General features: G+C 43.2%; 1 protein-coding gene across 1 annotated transcript; it reads left to right on the top strand.

Annotated features, from left to right (window-relative positions):
* The first annotated feature begins 1,758 nt into the window (after nucleotides 1-1,758).
* Nucleotides 1,759-12,977, top strand: LOC128318180 (TRIO and F-actin-binding protein-like). Its single transcript, XM_053233583.1, has 5 exons — nucleotides 1,759-1,854; nucleotides 6,925-7,031; nucleotides 7,591-7,637; nucleotides 8,046-8,164; nucleotides 8,676-12,977. The coding sequence occupies exon 5, from the start codon at nucleotides 11,846-11,848 to the stop codon at nucleotides 12,758-12,760; it is 915 nt and encodes a 304-aa protein (XP_053089558.1). The 5' UTR covers nucleotides 1,759-1,854; nucleotides 6,925-7,031; nucleotides 7,591-7,637; nucleotides 8,046-8,164; nucleotides 8,676-11,845; the 3' UTR covers nucleotides 12,761-12,977.
* Nucleotides 12,978-18,825: the final 5,848 nt, after the last annotated feature.

Genomic DNA, 18,825 nt, shown 5'->3' with positions numbered 1-18,825 from the left:
ATTTATGCACCACAATGGGAAAAATGTGTTAGCTCGATTTGTAATTCATGTAGTTTGTGTCTAGTTCAATAAAATATTAACAGCGGAGAGGAATAAGCGCTAAATATATACGTGGACGGCGGCGTCGAGAGCGGTAAGACCTGCGGTGGCGGGGTCTGTGTTTACATCAATGATGCTTGGTGTCGTGATACTGTGGTAGTCTGCAGACACTGCTCTCCCCTTGTGGAGTTTATAATCGTCAAGTCCCGACCTGTCTACATTCCGAGGGAGTTCACAGTGATTCTGCTGGTCGCTGTTTACATTCCACCCAGCTCTAACAACAACGATAGGAACGAGGCACTCAGAAGCCATGGCTGACAGGAGAGGTCCATAACCTGCTGAAGGCACGAAATGCTGCCTTTAGGGCCGGCGATGACGACGACCTGAGAACAGCTAGGGCCAACCTGTCCCGTGGCATCAAAAAGGCCAAAAGACAATACGCCAGGAGGATAACCCACAACTTTAAAGACAGCAGAGACACAAGGAGCCTGTGGCAGGGAATCCAAACCATCACTGACTACAAACCAACAATAATCTCTCTCTAAACATAGAGAAGACAAAGGAGATTGTTGTCGACTTTCGGAGAGCACACACTCAGCACCCTCCTCTGATCATCAACAGTGCTGCTGTGGAAAGGGTGAGCAGCACCAAGTTTCTGGGTGTGCACATAACAGAGGACCTCTCCTGGACCACCAACACTGCATCTCTGGCCATGAAAGCACAACAATGCCTCTATTTCCTCTGCAAAGTGAGAAGAGCCAGAGTCCCGACACCCATCATGTACTCATTCTACCGTGGCACCATTGAAAGTATCCTGACCAGCTGCATCACTGTGTGGTTTGGGAACAGCACTGCTCAAAACCAGAAGACACTGCAACGCATAATGAACGCAGCAGGAAAAATCATCAGTGCCACATTACCTTCCCTCACAGACATTTACAGCACCCAGTTAACCCGGAAAGCACTCAGTATAGCGGGGGACCTCAGCATAGCGGGGGACCCCAAAAAGCACTCAGCATAGCGGGGGACCTCAGCATAGCGGGGGACCCCAAAAAGCACTCAGCATAGCGGGGGACCCCAAAAAGCACTCAGCATAGCGGGGGACCTCAGCATAGCGGGGGACCCCAAAAAGCACTCAGCACAGCGGGGGACGCCACCCACCCAGGGACCCCACCCACCCCTTACAAGGCCTCTTTAGTCTTCTGCCATCGGGGAGGAGATTTCGCAGCCTCCAGGCCCGAACCACAAGACTGAAGAACAGCTTCAGCCACCAGGCTGTCAGAAAGCTCAACTCTCTCCCCTCTCTGCCTTAAGAGTCACCGAACTGTAACTGCACACACACACACACACACACACACACACACCCCAAATCACACAAATGCACAAGCCACTTTTACTACTGCTGCTCTCTCGTTTGCATTAAAATGTAAATATCTACACACTCACATGTGCCGTGAATGTCTATAGTGTACATATTTTATTTTATTTTATTTTATTTTACTTTTTTAATCATTTGTCTTGTTATGTTGGTTTCTCACACCATGGTTCTGAGGGAAATGAAATTTCAATCCTCTGTGTGTCCTGTACATATAGCAGAATTGACAATAAAGTTGACTTTGACTTTGACTTTAAAACAGACTGAGAAAAAAACGCAACTTTGAAAAAAAAAACCTGTAAAAGACTGATGCAGGCTGTTACAGATCACTAGCTGTGAGAGTGAAGTGCGCATGCGTGAATCAAATATGAAAGTGTAAAAGGTGAAGCTTCAGCGGCACGGAGCGGAGTGGAGCAAACTGAGTTTTCAACCTTCACACGGTGAGTTAATTACAGATATTATAACACACAAATGTTATATAAATATTACAGTTTAAGCGACTGAGATGAGTTTATGTGTTAATACAGAGCTGCACTTTTAATAAACTCGTCATGAAGAGTTTCTGTAAAATGGCCGCCGTGGAAAATAAATAAATAAATAAATAAATAAAACACCTGACAGTAAATAGTTCTGTAAATAGTTGTAGAGAAATACCGGATTGTTATTTTGAGTAGTGTTTAGTGTTTTTATTGTTTTTGCTAATAAACGCCAAAAGGTGGTGTATTTACTAGAGAAACTATCGTTAATGTAGTGAGCTTGCTGTCTCAGGATAAACAACAGAAAGGCTCCTGACACTGCGAGTAATCTCACTGCTCCTCCTGAAAGCACGGTTAATGAAGCCGCACGTAAAAAGCAGCTTAACTTTCTACAAAACGATCATTTTAATTAAATAAGTCACAAAATGAACAACAGCAATTGACAGTATCTATCAGTATACAGGCTAAAAGATTTATATAAATGTGTGTGTGTATATATATACTTTTTAGACTCTCATATATATATATATACATATATATATACATGAGACTCTAAAAAGTTTTAAGCCAGATAAAAATAAATTTACAAAAAAAAACCTTTTTTTAAGAAACTATATTATTATTATTATTATTGTCTCTTTAAACTTCGATCGATATTGCCATTTTTTAGCCTGTATACTCACAGATACTATGAATTGTTGTGTGTTTGTTTTGTTACTGATCTATTTAAAATAATGTGGTGTGTGTGTCTGTGTGTGGGTGTGTAGGAGCTCGCTGTGTGTGTGTGTGGTGTGTCTGTGGTTGTGTGTGCGCTTCAGCGCTTTCAGGAAGAACACCTGGTTTTTCACTTCCGGTTTTATTGCTGCTTTAGCTTTGTGGTTTTGTGAAAAAAGTGAAAAAAGGCAACATTTACAAATTGATGTCTTTTTTATCTCTCAACCATTCTCCAGATGAGAGTGAAGCTACACTCTTTAAAAGCTTGCTTGATGGAGGAAATAATTTAATTTTCATCTTGGGAGATTAAAAAAAAAAAGAAAAGTAAACAGCACTGGAATGATCTCATCACTCAGATTAAACAATTAGACTCAAAACCCACAACTAAGCCTTCATCTGAACTTTTTACAGAAAGAACAAGGCTGCAAACTGAGACTGACCGAATAACAACTGAACAAACGGAACGACTTCTTCAGTCTCGTTCTAAATTGTATTAGCGTTCAAATTCTCACACAGATCACCTTCTAATATAATAACGTACATCCGTAAGGATGATGGTAAAGTCACAAAGGATGAATTAGAAATGAATTCAGTTTTTAAAACAATTCTATACTTCCTTATATTCGTCTGAAATTGAGCACGACCCATCCGACCTTGATTTTTTTCCCCCAAATTCTTGTGGATGATGAAGCAGAACCAGAGAAGCCCCTAAACCTAGAAGAACTTAATTTGGCTCTTTTAAATATGCAAAACTCAAAAACCCCAGACCCTGATGGTTTCACAGTAGAATTTTTAAAAATGTTCAAGGAAAAACTAAAACCTCTTTTACTGGCAGTATGTGAGGAATCATTTCTTGTAGACCGTCTTCCACATACATTTTATCAAGCAGCAGTTTCAGTGCTACTTAAGAAAGGGAAAGATCTCCTTAACTGTGGATCGTTTTGGCCTGTGTCTTTGCTTAATGTGGGCTGTAAAATATTGGCAAAAGTTTTAACCCAAAGATTGGAGAATGTTCTACCTTCCATCATAACACAGGACCAGACCAGATTCATAAAAAATCGATTTTCTTTTTTTAATGTTCACAGAGTATTTGATATTATTTACTCCCTTTATATAAATAAGCTTATACCAGAAATTATAATATCTCTAGATGCTGAAAAAGCTTTTGATAGAGAGAAGTGGATCTTTTCAGCTGTTTAAAGAAATTCGGTTTGGGCCCAAAGTTCTTATCATGGGTAAAATTTCTGTATGCTTTTCCCTCCTCATCTGTCATCACTAATAATATTAGTTCACAATTTCTTCCATTACACAGGGGAACTAGACAGGGAGGCCCCATGTGTCCCCACTTTTCACAGTAGCGATTGAACCTTTAGCTGTTTTGCTGAGATCAACATCAGTTATTCAGGGAATTATTAGAGGGGCAGAGAGCGTAAATTATCATTATACGCAGATGACCTGCTCCTGTATATCTCAGATCCACATAATTCTCTTCCTCACGTTGTGGCTGTATTTGAGCATTTCAGCACTATGTCAGGATATAATGTCAATCTTTCCAAGAGTGAGCTATTTCCTATAAATCAAGCTGCAAAACTATCTTCCTTTTCTGCTTATCCATTTAAATTAGCCCCAGACAGTGTCACATATCTTGGTGTGGTTGTATCAGGAAATATTTCTGAGTTATTTATTGTAAGGAATTTAGCTGTTTAGGTTAAGCTGATGTATTCTCCACCAATATATGTAGGAGATTAACAGATCAGCTGAGAAGTGGAAATTTGTAAACTTGATATTTTAATAGCTGATCAACTATTCATCCAGCGATAAGTTGAATTGAGTGTATTTATTAATTGTGTATGGGATATTACCTCCGTGGCCACCGGCAATAATATCCTAAATATAGTGAAACACTACATTAAGAGCACAGTAACAAGATCGGCAGTTTAAGGCAATAAATTTGAAGCACAGAGACACAAGACACTGGCCTTTAAAAATCAGACGAGACTTTATTACTATTCTAAAACACAGAAACTAATCTAACACACACACACACACACACACACACGTAAACAGGGGTGAAAATGGCTTTGAAAAGAGAGTGAATGAAAGTCTGAGTTTCTAGCAGTTTCTCAGACCATGACCTGAATGAACCATCAACTTATCAGTTTAATTTAACATTCGCTTCGTTTAGAAGGGCTTTAAACTTGTATTAAATGCACCAGTTCAGCAAGAATCTGGAGGTACTATACTTGCGTTTGTGTTGCCAGGGATTCCCTCGTTGCGTTGTTGTTTGGAAGGAGTTTCCGGTGATGTTGATTGGTCGGTGGTCTGGTTGGCCTTGTGTAGCGTTTCGAAAGACCAATGGGGCTGATAAACAGAGTGAGGTGCGAACCCGGCAGAGTCTCGTAGGCGGGTTGCAAAACTTTGATGAGTGGTTCACAACGGTGTGAAGGCGGGAGTTGGAGGCTTTGCAGGACCCAGTCTGGATGCAGAGTCTCGGAGCAAGCATGATCTCCTCGTGATGACGAGGGGCGAGAACTTCTTAAGCTCTTGGTTGATGAGACTTCCTTCAGATGTGGATGGAGACTCTCTTGAGCTGTTAGTTGAAGAGAACTCCTTGACGATGTTGGTAGAGGCTCCCTGAAGATGTTGATGGACTCTCTTACAGATGTGCTGGATGAGACCCTTGCAAAGATGTGTTGGATGTGTTTAACCCTTTCCAGTTGGGCTGACCCCAAAGTGTTTGCTCCAATCAGCAGGATCTTGGGGCAGGGTGTAAACTGTATCCTCCTCCTCTGACACTAATTAACATTCTGGTCTCTGAGTTATGTGCTTTGCAAACTTTGCATAAGGTTAAGTTAGAACTTTGGTAAGGAATTGGGTAACATGCATGTAATACATCATACTCAACTTCACGTTATACCACCCCTTAGGAAATTCAATAGTGATCACACACATACCAGACATGACATACCTGCTGTTATTGATACACAAACGAACACTATGATCCCTGTTAAATGATCAAAAAGCATCATAATGACCTGGTGGCTATAAGCATGACACATATACAGAATGACATTAAAAGAGGCAAGTTTTCAAACTATGGTGCATCATCTTAAAAGTAATTTTCCTTACAGGAGATGTAAAGTAGCCTTATGTAGTCTATTAAAGCTGGGTTCTGTGGAATGTGTGAAGGGTGGTGAACTTTGTGTTCCTGGGGAGAACAAAGGTCTCATTCCATGAGGGTCCTTGGGTGAGTCCCCCTGCCCCTGCCCCAGTTTTACCATCGTGTTGGGTGAGCCATCTGGTCTTGGCCAACGGTCTAGATCAATAAGTTTGACAGAGGTTCCTCTTGTCTGAGAGGCTTCGTCCTCTGGTCAGGGATGTCCTATCAGTTGCAGATTGTTCACAGGACAGTTCAAATCCAGCAATCAGCAGGTTAATCAAGCAGTAATTAACTTGGGAAAAATAGTCCAGTTTTTTCCTGTCAGGCCGGCTCAGAGAGGTACTATCTTCAGTTTGTACATAAAACCTGCATCATTATCGTCCACTCCTAATAATGCACAGAGACTCTTGGCAACTAGATCCTAAACTTTGTGTGACTGACAAGGAGTGACATGAGGCTAAATATAGGGTTCATGGGTCTTCTATTTATGCCAGATACAGTCTCTTGCAATTTAAAGTGGTACACAGACTTCACTTATCTAAGGCCAGGTGGGCAAATATATTCTCCTCGTATTGACCGAACTCAAGATGCATTCAATCCCCTGCTACACTTGCCCGTATGTTTTGGGTTTGTCTCAGGCTGTTTGCTTTCTGGTCACTGATTTTTGAGTCTTATTCTAAGATTTAGTAAAAATGTTAGTCCAAACCCTCTAAAAGCCATCTTTGGTATTGTCAGTGAAAAGACCACTCTTTCAAACAGTGATATCAACCGCTATGCATCTTTTATTCTCTGCTGGTGAGGCAATTGATTCTGCTCAGATGGAAACAGGCTTCCCCCCTTTCCTTTAAACAGTGGGCTAGAAAAGTACTACAATTCTTAAGTCTGGAAAAATAAGACTAACAAAGAATGTGTCACTGAGATCTGTTTCTTCCACTGTATGTACATGCTCCTTTTGACTCTGTTTGACTCTTTTGACCCTTTGGAAAAGCATTGCTTGGCAAAATGATTCTGCCCTTTACATTTGGCACAGACTTTGCCGTAGGCTGGGCACTGCTTTGGTGGGTGTTTTCTGCCACATCTCTTACAGTTAAACAGTTCTTTCTCCTTTTGTTGTTTCACTTTACTCATTCCACATCTCTGCATCTTCTCTGTTACTGCAGCTACAGATGAACTGTCACTTCCACTCGTCTTTGTGGTTTCATAAAAAGTTTTAACAGGCTGAAGAGCAATCTCACTGGCATGACATATCCGTACAGCTTCATTCAAGGTAAGCTCTGTCTCTCTCAAGAGGCTCTCCCTCACTTTTTTATCATTGATGCCAAACACAATTTGGTCACGAATCATTGAATCTTGCAACTGTCCGAAATTGCATGTCCTTGCTTTCAACTTTAAATCTATTAAGAAACTGTTGCTGCAGACGAGAACAAAAAAACATACCTTTCAAAAGTCTCTTTTTTTTTCGTCGAGCAGTGTGAGTCAAACTTCTCAATTACCACGTCGTATTTGCCTTTTTCTTCGGCCTGTTCAAACACGAGCGTGTTAAACACCTCTGTAGATTGAGGTCCCGCGACGGTGAGTAGCAGTGCAATTTTACGTGCATCCGACGCTTCATCAAGGCCCACTGCTTGCAGGTAGAGCGTAAATCTTTGTTTAAATGTTCTCCATTCACAATCAATATTCCCCGTCCAGTTCACAGCGTCAGGCGGTTTAACACTATCCATGAACACTCTGGGTGGTGGTGATCACCACTCCTGGTACCATGTAATGTTTCTTGATCCAATAAAGAAACAGTGTTGTAACAAACTGATTTTTATTCTATTTTTCAGGACGGGAATAGAAGCCACCACAGCTTCGTAATCCACACACCCCACTGGTAAGTGTAACACTACTGACACCTAGTGGTTAGTTTAAGAACTTGCAAATACAAATACATTCTATCACTACACTCCGCTGTTAGAGCGTGTAGAGGTTTATAGGTCTGGTAATATAATATAATCAGTGATAATTAATCCAGAGCTGTTCTTGTTGTTAATGATGAGCTAACATTTTATCTAGTCTCAGTCTGGTGCACTGGTCTTTAGAGAGACAGTGTAGTAGGTAACAACAGGAGGAAATGACTTAAAATGTCAAAATGATATAAATACAGTTGTATAGATTTAGTGTGTAGTGTACTTCTGTCATGATCTACTGTTAATAACATCTGTAACAACATGGATAACACAACACTCATTATTACATATTATACACTGTGTGTGTGTGTGTGTGTGTGTGTTTGAGACAGAGAGAGCGCTACCATGGTGGGTGATTATCCTGATAGTGTTTGGGCTGCTGCTTGTTGTTGTGCTGCTTGTGATAATCTGGTACCAGAGGAAACAAGTTCATTGCTGCCAAAGAGATGAAGTAAGTACCAGCCACGTGCAGCTCCGTGACATCAGAGATCACATGACTGTGTGCTGTAACGAGAATAAAATCCACAGCACATCACCCTGATTAGACGCCACTCAGTCACTGCATGCACACTTCCACAAAATAAATAGAATTATCACCTATAAATTACACTTTTACTGTCAGAATAGTTCCACGTTTAATTCAGTAATCTCACATGATCACTGAGAGAGAACAGTTAACTGTTTAAACATCAGATTATTAATAGTTTTAAATATTTATCTGAACACTCAGCATTACATACGATGCTCTGACTCTTTAAAACTGAATTCCTCCAGTCTCACTCTGAGAAGCAAATCCTCTACAGTCTCTTTATAAATAAAGACTTTCAACTGAATTCATCTTAATTTTATTCCTCAGCCTTTCAGGAGATGTGATGAATTTATTGAGTGTAGGTTTTGAAGTTGGTGATTAGTATTTAATACTGTGCGCTTTAATGACTTTTTATACGTTTCATCTCTATTAGCTTGTACAGAGGAGCAGCAGTGGAGCAGGAAGACATCAGAGCTGGAATGGTACCTCAGCAACGACTAACCTACGAGAGAACCAAATGATGATGGAGCAGGAGGAGAACCGAATGATGTTGGAGCAGGAGGAGAACCGAATGATGTTGGAGCAAGAGGAGAACCGAATGATGCTGGAGCAGGGGGAGAACCTGAAGCTCAAACATAAGAATGGAGTAACAGAGGGAAGAGATTTATAACTTCATGCAGCATGTCTGGATTATTTTCTGTTTTGCATCGTTGTTTCTGCTCTGACTTTCTCCAGAAGTGTTCAGGTTTGTGAACCTTGAAAGCTCATGTTTTTCCCACCTGTCTGTTGTGATTCCTCTCCCTGTGAGCTGCTCCATGTCAGTCTGAGCTGCTCAGTAACTTTCCCACTAGCTGGGACTGATCAGTGTTTACTGGGTGTGTCCTCACACACACGTGTTCACTAGCTGGGACTGATCAGTGTTTACTGGGTGTGTCCTCATACACACGTGTTCACTAGCTGGGACTGATCAGTGTTTACTGGGTGTGTCCTCATACACACGTGTTCACTAGCTGGGACTGATCAGTGTTTACTGGGTGTGTCCTCACACACACGTGTGAGTCTAGGAATTGGTGGTACAGCCGGTGGTGTCATGGAGGAGATCCACATCTGCTCCCTGCAGACTCTCCACTGGTGTCCCACAAGGCTCAGTACTTGATCCTCTCCTGTTCTCCCTCTATACTCAATCTCTTGGTGTGGTCATATCCTCACAAGGGTTTTCATACCACTGCTACTGCCACTCAACTCCTCCTCTCCTTCCCTCCCTCAGACAAACAAATGCAGAAAAACACAAATAAACTTGTATGTTTTTATTTTGGGAAATAATTTTTGCTGGGGCTTTTTACTAGGAACATCAGAAAATATTTAAAACATTTATCCTTTTATTTAATGTTATACTTTACTCTGTCTTTATTCAAATGTAGATTAAGTCTGCAGCTGCTTCATTATTGCATCTGTAAAAGAAGCAGAATTTGTCCTGCAGGACTCCAGTGGGTTTCTGTTCTTAGAGGTATGAATCTCTCTGGATAAGAGTCTCTGCTAAACACTAGAAATGTAAATCAGTCAGATACCTCCTGACCTCCACTGTGCTTTCAGCACTGGCACTTTGGACCTGCTGAGTTTTATTAAAGCCAACACAAGATTTCAGACTGTGATGTTATTTCACCTGTGCTGTGAGATCACATCTGATATAAACCCAGACTGGCCAGATTTCACTCAGTTCAATTTTATTTATATAGTGATTTTTAACGATGGACATTGTGCTAAAGCAGCTTTACAGAAATGCAGGTCTGGTTTTAGATCCTTAATGAACAAGCCAGAGGAGACAGTGGTGAAGGAAAACCCCCTGAGACAACATGAGGAAGAAACCTTGAGAGGAACCAGACTCTAAAAGTAAGCCATCCTCTGTTGGGAGACAGATGATCTGATCAGTGATCAGCACATTCACTGGTAAAACTTCGGGTCCACGGGCAGGGCTAGTGCACAGGAAGAGTGTTGAAGTGGAATTGTGCATCTACACTGGGACAGAGTCACTCTGAAACAGCACAGCTTTAAAACACCAGCAGATGGTTGCAGCTGTAGACCGTAAGCTCCATCACAGCTTAGTGTGAACATAAACAACTGCTACGTTTGAGTTCACCAACTACTAAAAAATTAACAGTCCCAGCAAGTACAGTAGCATACCTAAAAACTTACACCTGCCTGCTAGTAATGCAGCGTCTGCCCTAAACAAAACTACTCACTAACTCTGTTCAGTGTAAAAAGCGCAGGTTTACTGACTATACATACAGTGTTTTATTTTGTAAGGAGTGTAATGATGTCTTTATGGGGAGATATTTTTGTGCTCTCTGATCACCAGTCATGGCCATCTCACTGAAACACACTATAATCATAATGGATGAGAGGATAAACAACAAACAGACTATTTTTATAATCAGGAACCGTAACGAGCTCTGAAGTGACAACGCAAAATATCACAGGTCAGATTGGAGTTTATTGGTAAGGAACATCAAAAACCCTGCTTTCGCTTGGAGATCACGAGTTTAAGTCCCCACAATGCCACAGCCTTTCGTGGCCGAGAGTACAAGAGGGCTAAACTGGCTGTGCTCTCTGGGTGGGAGGGGCATACTCTCTCTCCCCTGTCAATCACAGTGACACTAGCCTATTGTAGCGCTTTCCTCCGAGTTTGATCCTGCTCCTGGGTGCCTGTGTGGAGTTTCACTATATTTATCCTAAATTTCCCCTTTGGGATGAATAACGAATATCTATCTGTCTGTCCGTCTATCTATCTATCTGTCTATCTAATTATATATCTGTCCATTCATCCCTCTAGCTATCCAGCTATCTATCGAACCTCATGTTTGTCAGTGCTAGAAAATTTCCAAATTAGTTTCTGTCACTTAAGAAGACAACTCAGAAATCTCCATGGTTACCGCATGACGCTTGAGAGATGTTGCCTAAATGGTTTTCAGCTCACAAGAAGAATGAATTTTCAATGAATTTTGAGATAACTGAGGTAACTTAAATCTGAGACGTGCTAACTGAGCTAATCTGAGGTAACTGAGAAAATCTGAGCTAATCTGAGGTAAAATCTGAGGTAACTGAGCTAACCATCAGTCTTAAAGAGCTGAGTACATATAATATGAAAAAGTGTGGATTTAATGTGTAATGTCACAGACAGGCCAGTAGGGGTCAGTGTTGTCTTTAATTTACCTGCTGCTGAGGTCTTTGTTCTGGAGTTCAGTAGATAAACATGACTACACTGAGGAGAGACATGTAGCTACTGTAAATGGCAATAAAGCCAACTGTTAAAGTGTTATTTAAATAAAACATGCATTAGTGACTACAGAGAGATATTTAATTAAATAAATAACAAATAATAAGCCATAAAGAAAGAGAATATTTATATGGAACAAGAAGTGATGAAGAAGTGATATTAATATCTGAAAGGAATAAACTGTATGACTGGCAGCTGAAGTCACTGGAGTCTGAACCACAGATCATTACACATCAGGAGTAACGGTACCGACGTGCACCACGCAGGACTATACGGGAGTAACGGTACCGACACGCACCACGCGGGACTATACGGGAGTAAGGGTACCAATGCACACCACGCAGGACTATACGGGAGTAACGGTACCGACGCGCACCACGCGGGACTATACAGGAGTAACGGTACCGACGCGCACCACGCAGGACTATACAGGAGCAACGGTACCGATGCGCACCACGCAGGACTATACAGGAGTAAGGGTACCGACGCACACCACGCAGGACTATACAGGAGTGACGGTACCGATGCGCACCACGCAGGACTATACAGGAGTAAGGGTACCGACGTGCACCACGCGGGACTATACGGCAATAACGGTACCGACGCGCACCACACGGGACTATAGAGGTGTAAGGGTACCGACACGGAACACGCGGGACTATACGGGAGTAAGGGTACCGACGCGCACCACGGGGGACTATACGGGAGTAAGGGTACCAACACACACCACGCGGGACTATACGGGAGTAGGGTTACCGACGCGCACCACGCAGGACTATACAGGAGTAACGGTACGGACACGCACCACGCAGGACTATATGGGAGTAACGGTACCGACGCACACCACGCGGGACTATACGGGAGTAACGGTACCGACACGCACCACGCGGGACTATACGGGAGTAACGGTACCGACACGCACCACGCGGGACTATACGGGAGTAAGGGTACCGACGCGCACCACGCAGGACTATACGGGAGTAACGGTACCGACGCGCACCACGCGGGACTATACGGAAGTAACGGTACCGACACGCACCACGCGGGACTATACGGGAGTAAGGGTACCGATGCGCACCGCGCGGGACTATACGGGAATAACGGTACCGACACACACCACGCAGGACTATACGGGAGTAAGGGTATACAATGTACACTATACACTATACAATGACACGCTCTCTCACGTGCATTCAGCCCAACCACTGGCCTGCTTCAAGGGCGACTGCACTGTCTGGATGTAGGAGACTGCTACAGGTGGGAGACTGCTTCAGGTGTCATCATGCAGGTGCGCGTTTGCAAAGTTTTATAAACCTGATTTTATTTTTGCGTGCATGCAGTTTTCTGGGCTTTGTGCATATGCACACTTTCACCCTGGCATCCACACAAAGTTTTAGAAATGAGGCCCCAGATCCTGTAAATTTATTATTGACATCATTAAAGGAACCAATAATCTGCAAATTCTCTTTGTTGCCGAATTATTAACTTACGGAAAGGGTCACTGAATGAATCTGAACAAGTCATTTTGGTGAAAGGAATCAAAAGATTCAGAGGTTTAGGATTGAGGGGGTTTGTTGCTGAATTATTTTCTATTTTGCGTCATCGTGTATCGCTGTAGTTTAGGACTGTGGGGGTTTGTTGCTGAATTATTTTCTATTTTGTGTCGTCGTGTATCGCTGTAGTTTAGGACTGTGGGGGTTTGTTGCTGAATTATTTTCTATTTTGCATCGTTGCGTATCGCTGTACTTTAGGATTGTAGGGGTTTGTTGCTGAATTATTTTCTATTTTGCGTCGTCGCGTATCGCTGTAGTTTAGGATTGTAGGGGTTTGTTGCTGAATTATTTTCTATTTTGCGTCGTCGCGTATCGCTGTAGTTTAGGATTGTGGGGGTTTGTTGTTGAGTTATTTTCTATTTTGCATCGTTGTGTATCGCTGTAGTTTAGGATTGTGGGGGTTTGTTGCTGAATTATTTTCTATTTTGCGTCGTTGTGTATCGCTGTAGTTTAGGATTGTGGGGGTTTTGTTGCTGGTTGAAGTTCTGGTTGCTTTTGACTGCAGGTTCAGCAGCAGGTTCGTGTTCAGCAGATGTTTGTTTTGTCTCCTTTGCTCTGAAGTTTGAAGAAAACACAAAGAGAAGGGAAATAGGACATTACTCCATCGTCACCTGAAGAACAGGTAAGCAGTTGTGATTTTAGTAGCACCTCGGTGTGTTGTTGGTTTTAAACTGGATTTTTAAATGAACGATGATCTGTCTTCATGTAAATTAGGTTTAATGTCATGTTAACTAATATTAACTAACATATTCACTAACGTACAGTATTGATCCACAGGAGCAAGAGACACAGTACAGCACTGATACTTTCCAAGCAGCGCCGCCGGTGTCCTGCGCATCATTCCAGGTAACATCTATTGCATTTCAGACCACATTAAGAACTGCTAACTCTACTCAAAACATGCTAACCCTAGCTAACTAGCACCAGTAATTCATCTTGCAAATAATAAGGTGAACTAAAACTGAAATTGGACAACAGGATGTGGGTTTGTTTGTCTTTAATTATCCTTAATTCATTCCTCATTATCTCCATCACTTACCGCTGTCCTGTTTCCTCTTTTCCTCCTCTTCTTGTTTTCTCTTGCGCTTCTGGCTGCCAGATAGGTACAGTATGTCCTCTTCATCTTCAGGAGTTAAAGCTCGTGCGACTCGAGTGTGAAGGGGTGGCGCAGAAGCATAAACAAGTCACAAACGAGACAGCGCCCCTAAAGGGGGTTGCTGAGATGTTGCTGCGCATTATTTTAAGATGAAAATTTCTGATGATTTAAAAGATCAGCCCTCAGGGGCCTCTCAGAATGCGGGGCAGCAGGTAATTGCTGGCCTTGCCTGCTCTGTAGATACGCCTCTGCGTGCATGGATATTGCTACATAACAACACTGCAACTATTTTGTTTACTTTATTACGGTAACTAGATCAGAAAATATGTATAAACCCAGATAGCAAACTGACATAGAAGCAACACAGAATCGATGTCTCTCTCTGTCGGCATGGAAACAGCGTTGATCTGTGACGTTGATCCAACATCTTTTTGCTTATCGAAGTCGTGTTGAACCAACGTCGTACACGCCACTGAAAACAAACGCAGAAGCGATGTCATTGGTTTGCTTAATGTACGCTGAAACGACTTCACACAATCAACGCATTTTCTAATTGTTTTTAAACTCGCAAATACTCAAATAAATAGATAAATCAGCCGATATATATATAATAATTCTTTAAACACACATCACATTCCGTTACTCACTGTTTTACAAATACATCTTTAGAATAAATTTTTGTAGTATATAAATCTTAAGACTAAATAGCCAAATATAGAAAAATGCCTTCACATCCATGCATTCACAAATAGATTAATAAAAATAAATTATACGCTAATATCACTAGTCTCAAAGTTACAAATTAAAAGAGATAGTTTACCCCAAAACGAAACTTGTCATAATATACACACTCTTATTTTGTTCCAAACCTGTCTGACTTTTATAAGGAGATGTAAGGCAGAACGTTAAGAGCCTCAGTCACCATTCACTATCACTGCCTCTTTCTTCTATAAAATACATGAAAGGTGAGGAATGGTGTTCCACAAAAGAAACACATACAGGTGTGGAACAACATTAGTGTCAGTAGATCACAGGATTTTTAAACTATACCTTACACAGTAAACACTTTATAAATAAATGTTACCCTTGAAAACAGAGCACAGAGAAATATAGTAGATAAATTATTTTCCTTTGCAGTTAACATTTATTTCTGAAGTAAGGCAAGTTCTTTGCTCTTGCAGTATTCAGTTGGTCCCTTTGTTATGTTTCTATACACCTGAAGAGAACTTGGTGGTAGTCAGCCATCTACACAATGCAGAGAGAAGTCTGGTGTGGTGTAGACAGGACTGGAATAGACGTCTATCTACGCTGACACGTTAAGGCCAACATCTGTAAGTTCTCGATGTCTTTAACTGGGGCTCCCAGAAAACCTGCAATAAAAATCCTACAGTTCAGAAACAGTGAAACCGATTCCAGAGCATCTCATCTTGTAGCAGGAGCGTTCCCATAACTGCACCTCTATGATACCTTGGAGGGTTGGGCCCTTGAGTGGCACTCCCTCTCCATTACTTGTTTCTTCTGTCCACATGTCAGCCTCCTCTGTGCTCATTTGCCCCCGCCCTTCATCGGCTGTTCCAATCAGGACCCTGTCCAGAATCTCATCTGAACCATCACCCCCTGTTTCCTCTTCACCCTCCAATTCAATGCCTGCCTCACTTACACTATATTACCAAAAGTATTCGCTCACCTGCCTTGACTCACATATGAACTTAAGTGCCATCCCATTCCTAACCCATAAGGTTCAATATGATGTCGGTCCACCTTTTGCAGCTATTACAGCTTCAACTCTTCTGGGAAGGCTGTCCACAAGGTTGAGGAGTGTGTTTATAGGAATTTTTGACCATTCTTCCAAAAGCGCATTGGTGAGGTCACACACTGATGTTGGTCGAGAAGGCCTGGCTCTCAGTCTCCGCTCTAATTCATCCCAAAGGTGTTCTATCGGGTTGAGGTCAGGACTCTATGCAGGCCAGTCAAGTTCATCCACACCAGACTCTGTCATCCATGTCTTTATTCTTTATGGACCTTGCTTTGTGCACTGGTGCACAGTCATGTTGGAAGAGGAAGGGGCCCGCTCCAAACTGTTCCCACAAGGTTGGGAGCATGGAATTGTCCAAAATGTTTTGGTATCCTGAAGCATTCAAAGTTCCTTTCACTGGAACTAAGGGGCCAAGCCCAACTCCTGAAAAACAACCCCACACCATAATTCCTCCTCCACCAGAGTTCACACTCGGCACAGTGCAGTCCAAAATGTACCGTTCTCCTGGCAACCTCCACACCCAGACTCGTCCATCAGATTGCCAGATGGAAAAGCGTGATTCATCACTCCAGAGAACGCGTCTCCACTGCTCTAGAGTCCAGTGGCGGCGTGCTTTACACCACTGCATCCGACGCTTTGCATTGCACTTGTTGATGTGTGGCTTGGATGCAGCTGCTCGGCCATGGAAACCCATTCCATGAAGCTCTCTGCGTACTGTACTTGGGCTAATCTGAAGGTCACATGAAGTTTGGAGCTCTGTAGCAATTGACTGTGAAGAAAGTCGACGACCTCTTTGCACTATGCGCTTCAGCATCCGCTGACCCCTCTCCGTCAGTTTACGTGGCCTACCACTTCGTGGCTGAGTTGCTGTTGTTCCCAAACTCTTCCATTTTGTTATGATAAAGCTGACAGTTGACTGTGGAATATTTAGGAGCGAGGAAATTTCACGACTGGATTTGTTGCACAGGTGGCATCCTATGACAGTTCCACGCTGGAATTCACTGAGCTCCTGAGAGCGGCCCATTCTTTCACAAATGTTTGTAAAAACAGTCTGCACGCCTAAGTGCTTGATTTTATACACCTGTGGCCAGGCCAAGTGATTAGGACACCTGATTCTGATCATTTGGATGGGTGACCAAATACGTTTGGTAATATAGTGTATCTCACCATCTGACTTGCCCCCTCTACAATCACGGGTGATTAGGGCGTGGTGTGGGTTTTAGTGATGCCAGCACACTTGCATAGCTCCTTCACAATTGCACTTTCAAAATTGCGCCCTTGAGAGTGTACCCTTGCACGGATCCCAAAATAGCAGAAGAAATTCCTCCACAAGATCCTGGCTACTGTGCCTGCCTTATGGTCTCTGGAGGGGTAGGCCTGTGCGTAGCAAGAAAAGTGATCCATAACAATGAGCACATTCTCCATACCACCCTTGGACTTCTCCAGCATTAAGAAGTCCACACAGACCAGCTCCATGGGGGCACTGGTATGGACACTGACAAGGGGGCCCTGACGTTGGCTGTGGGAGTTTTTCTAAGGCAGCACCTCTCACACTGTTCGCACCAAGCCTTGATCTCCTGGAACATTCTTGGCCAGTAGTGTCTGTAGTGTCCTCTCAAATCCCAGATGTCCTGAGTCATTGTGAAGGGCTGTTTTGATGGTTTCACGCAGCTTTTTGGACCGATGACTCTGTCTTCCTTCTGCCCCGCTCGAAGCGCCTGTGTGGTCATAGCAGGCAATGCCTCCATCCCCACATCCACATACACCTCACTGGGCTCCAGTGGCCGACCGCTTTCAGGCTCCTCCGTAACAGCTGCGTCCTCGCCTGAGACCTCCTCAGGTTCCTGGGTGGTTTGTGCCTCCTCATGTCTCGGTCCTCGAGTCCTCAACTGCTGCGGGCAGGACTGCAGGGTCCCCGCCACCTCCTGATTGGACATACGCGAGAGGGCATCAGCGTTGGAGTTATCCTGTCCCCTCTGATACTGGATGTCACTGTCAAATATGGACAAATGAGAAACCCATCGTTGACCTGTGGCGTCGAGTTTGGCTGAGATCATTACATATTTCAGCGGGTCATTGTCTGTCAGAACAGAGAACTTGCGTCCGTAGAGGTGGTCATGGAACTTATCCATCACGGCCCACTTGAGAGCAAGGAACTTAAGCTTGTGTGCCGGATACCTCATTTCAGGTGGGCTCAGGCCTCTGCTCGCATACGCAATAACCCATTCCACCCCATCTTGGACCTGTACTAGCACAGCACCAAGCCCCATTCCTGAGGCATCGGTCTGCAGCAGAAAGGGCTGACTGTAGTCTGGATAGTCTAGCACTGGTGCACTTATCAGCTTTTCTTTTAAAGACCGCATTCAGCGGGCCACAGAAATGGCTGGTCAGGGCCTGGGCTTTTCTGGGTCCCTCTTTTCTTCTTTCTAGGGTCACCAGAGGTGAGGCGGTATAATGGAGCAGCCAAATTAGAGTAGCCCTTAACATACCTCCTATAGTAACCCGCCAAACCTAAAAACCGCAGCACTTCCATACGATTAGTAGGCCTCTCCCAATCCTTAACCTCGTTGATCTTTTCTGGGTCTGTCCTGATGCCCTCCGCAGACACCAAGTGACCCAAGTATTGCACTTCCTTCCTCACAAGCTGGCACTTGGACGGTTTCAGTTTTAAGCCATGCTCCCGAAGCCTATCGAAAGCCAGCTGGAGTCTCTCTAGATGTTCATTAAAGGACTTGAAAAATGAATAATGATAAAGAAAATGATAATGTCGTCAAGGTAAATAAGGAGATGGGTGAAATTTAAGTCCCCGAAACAGGAGATCATCAGCCTTTGAAAGGTGGAGGGTGCGTTTTGTAGCCCAAAAGGCATTCTATTGGCCTCAAACAGCCCCATGGGAGTGCTGAA

The sequence above is a fragment of the Pangasianodon hypophthalmus genome, chromosome 4 (genome assembly GCF_027358585.1).
Source record: "Pangasianodon hypophthalmus isolate fPanHyp1 chromosome 4, fPanHyp1.pri, whole genome shotgun sequence".
NCBI lineage: Eukaryota > Metazoa > Chordata > Actinopteri > Siluriformes > Pangasiidae > Pangasianodon > Pangasianodon hypophthalmus.
Note: the sequence above shows the minus strand (reverse complement) of the source record. Positions and strands in the feature narration are given on the sequence as shown.

What these genes read in the sequence shown, in the direction of transcription:
- LOC128318180 (XM_053233583.1), top strand. Translation starts at nt 11,846, where the DNA reads ATGCACACCACGCAGGACTATACGGGAGTAACGGTACCGACGCGCACC.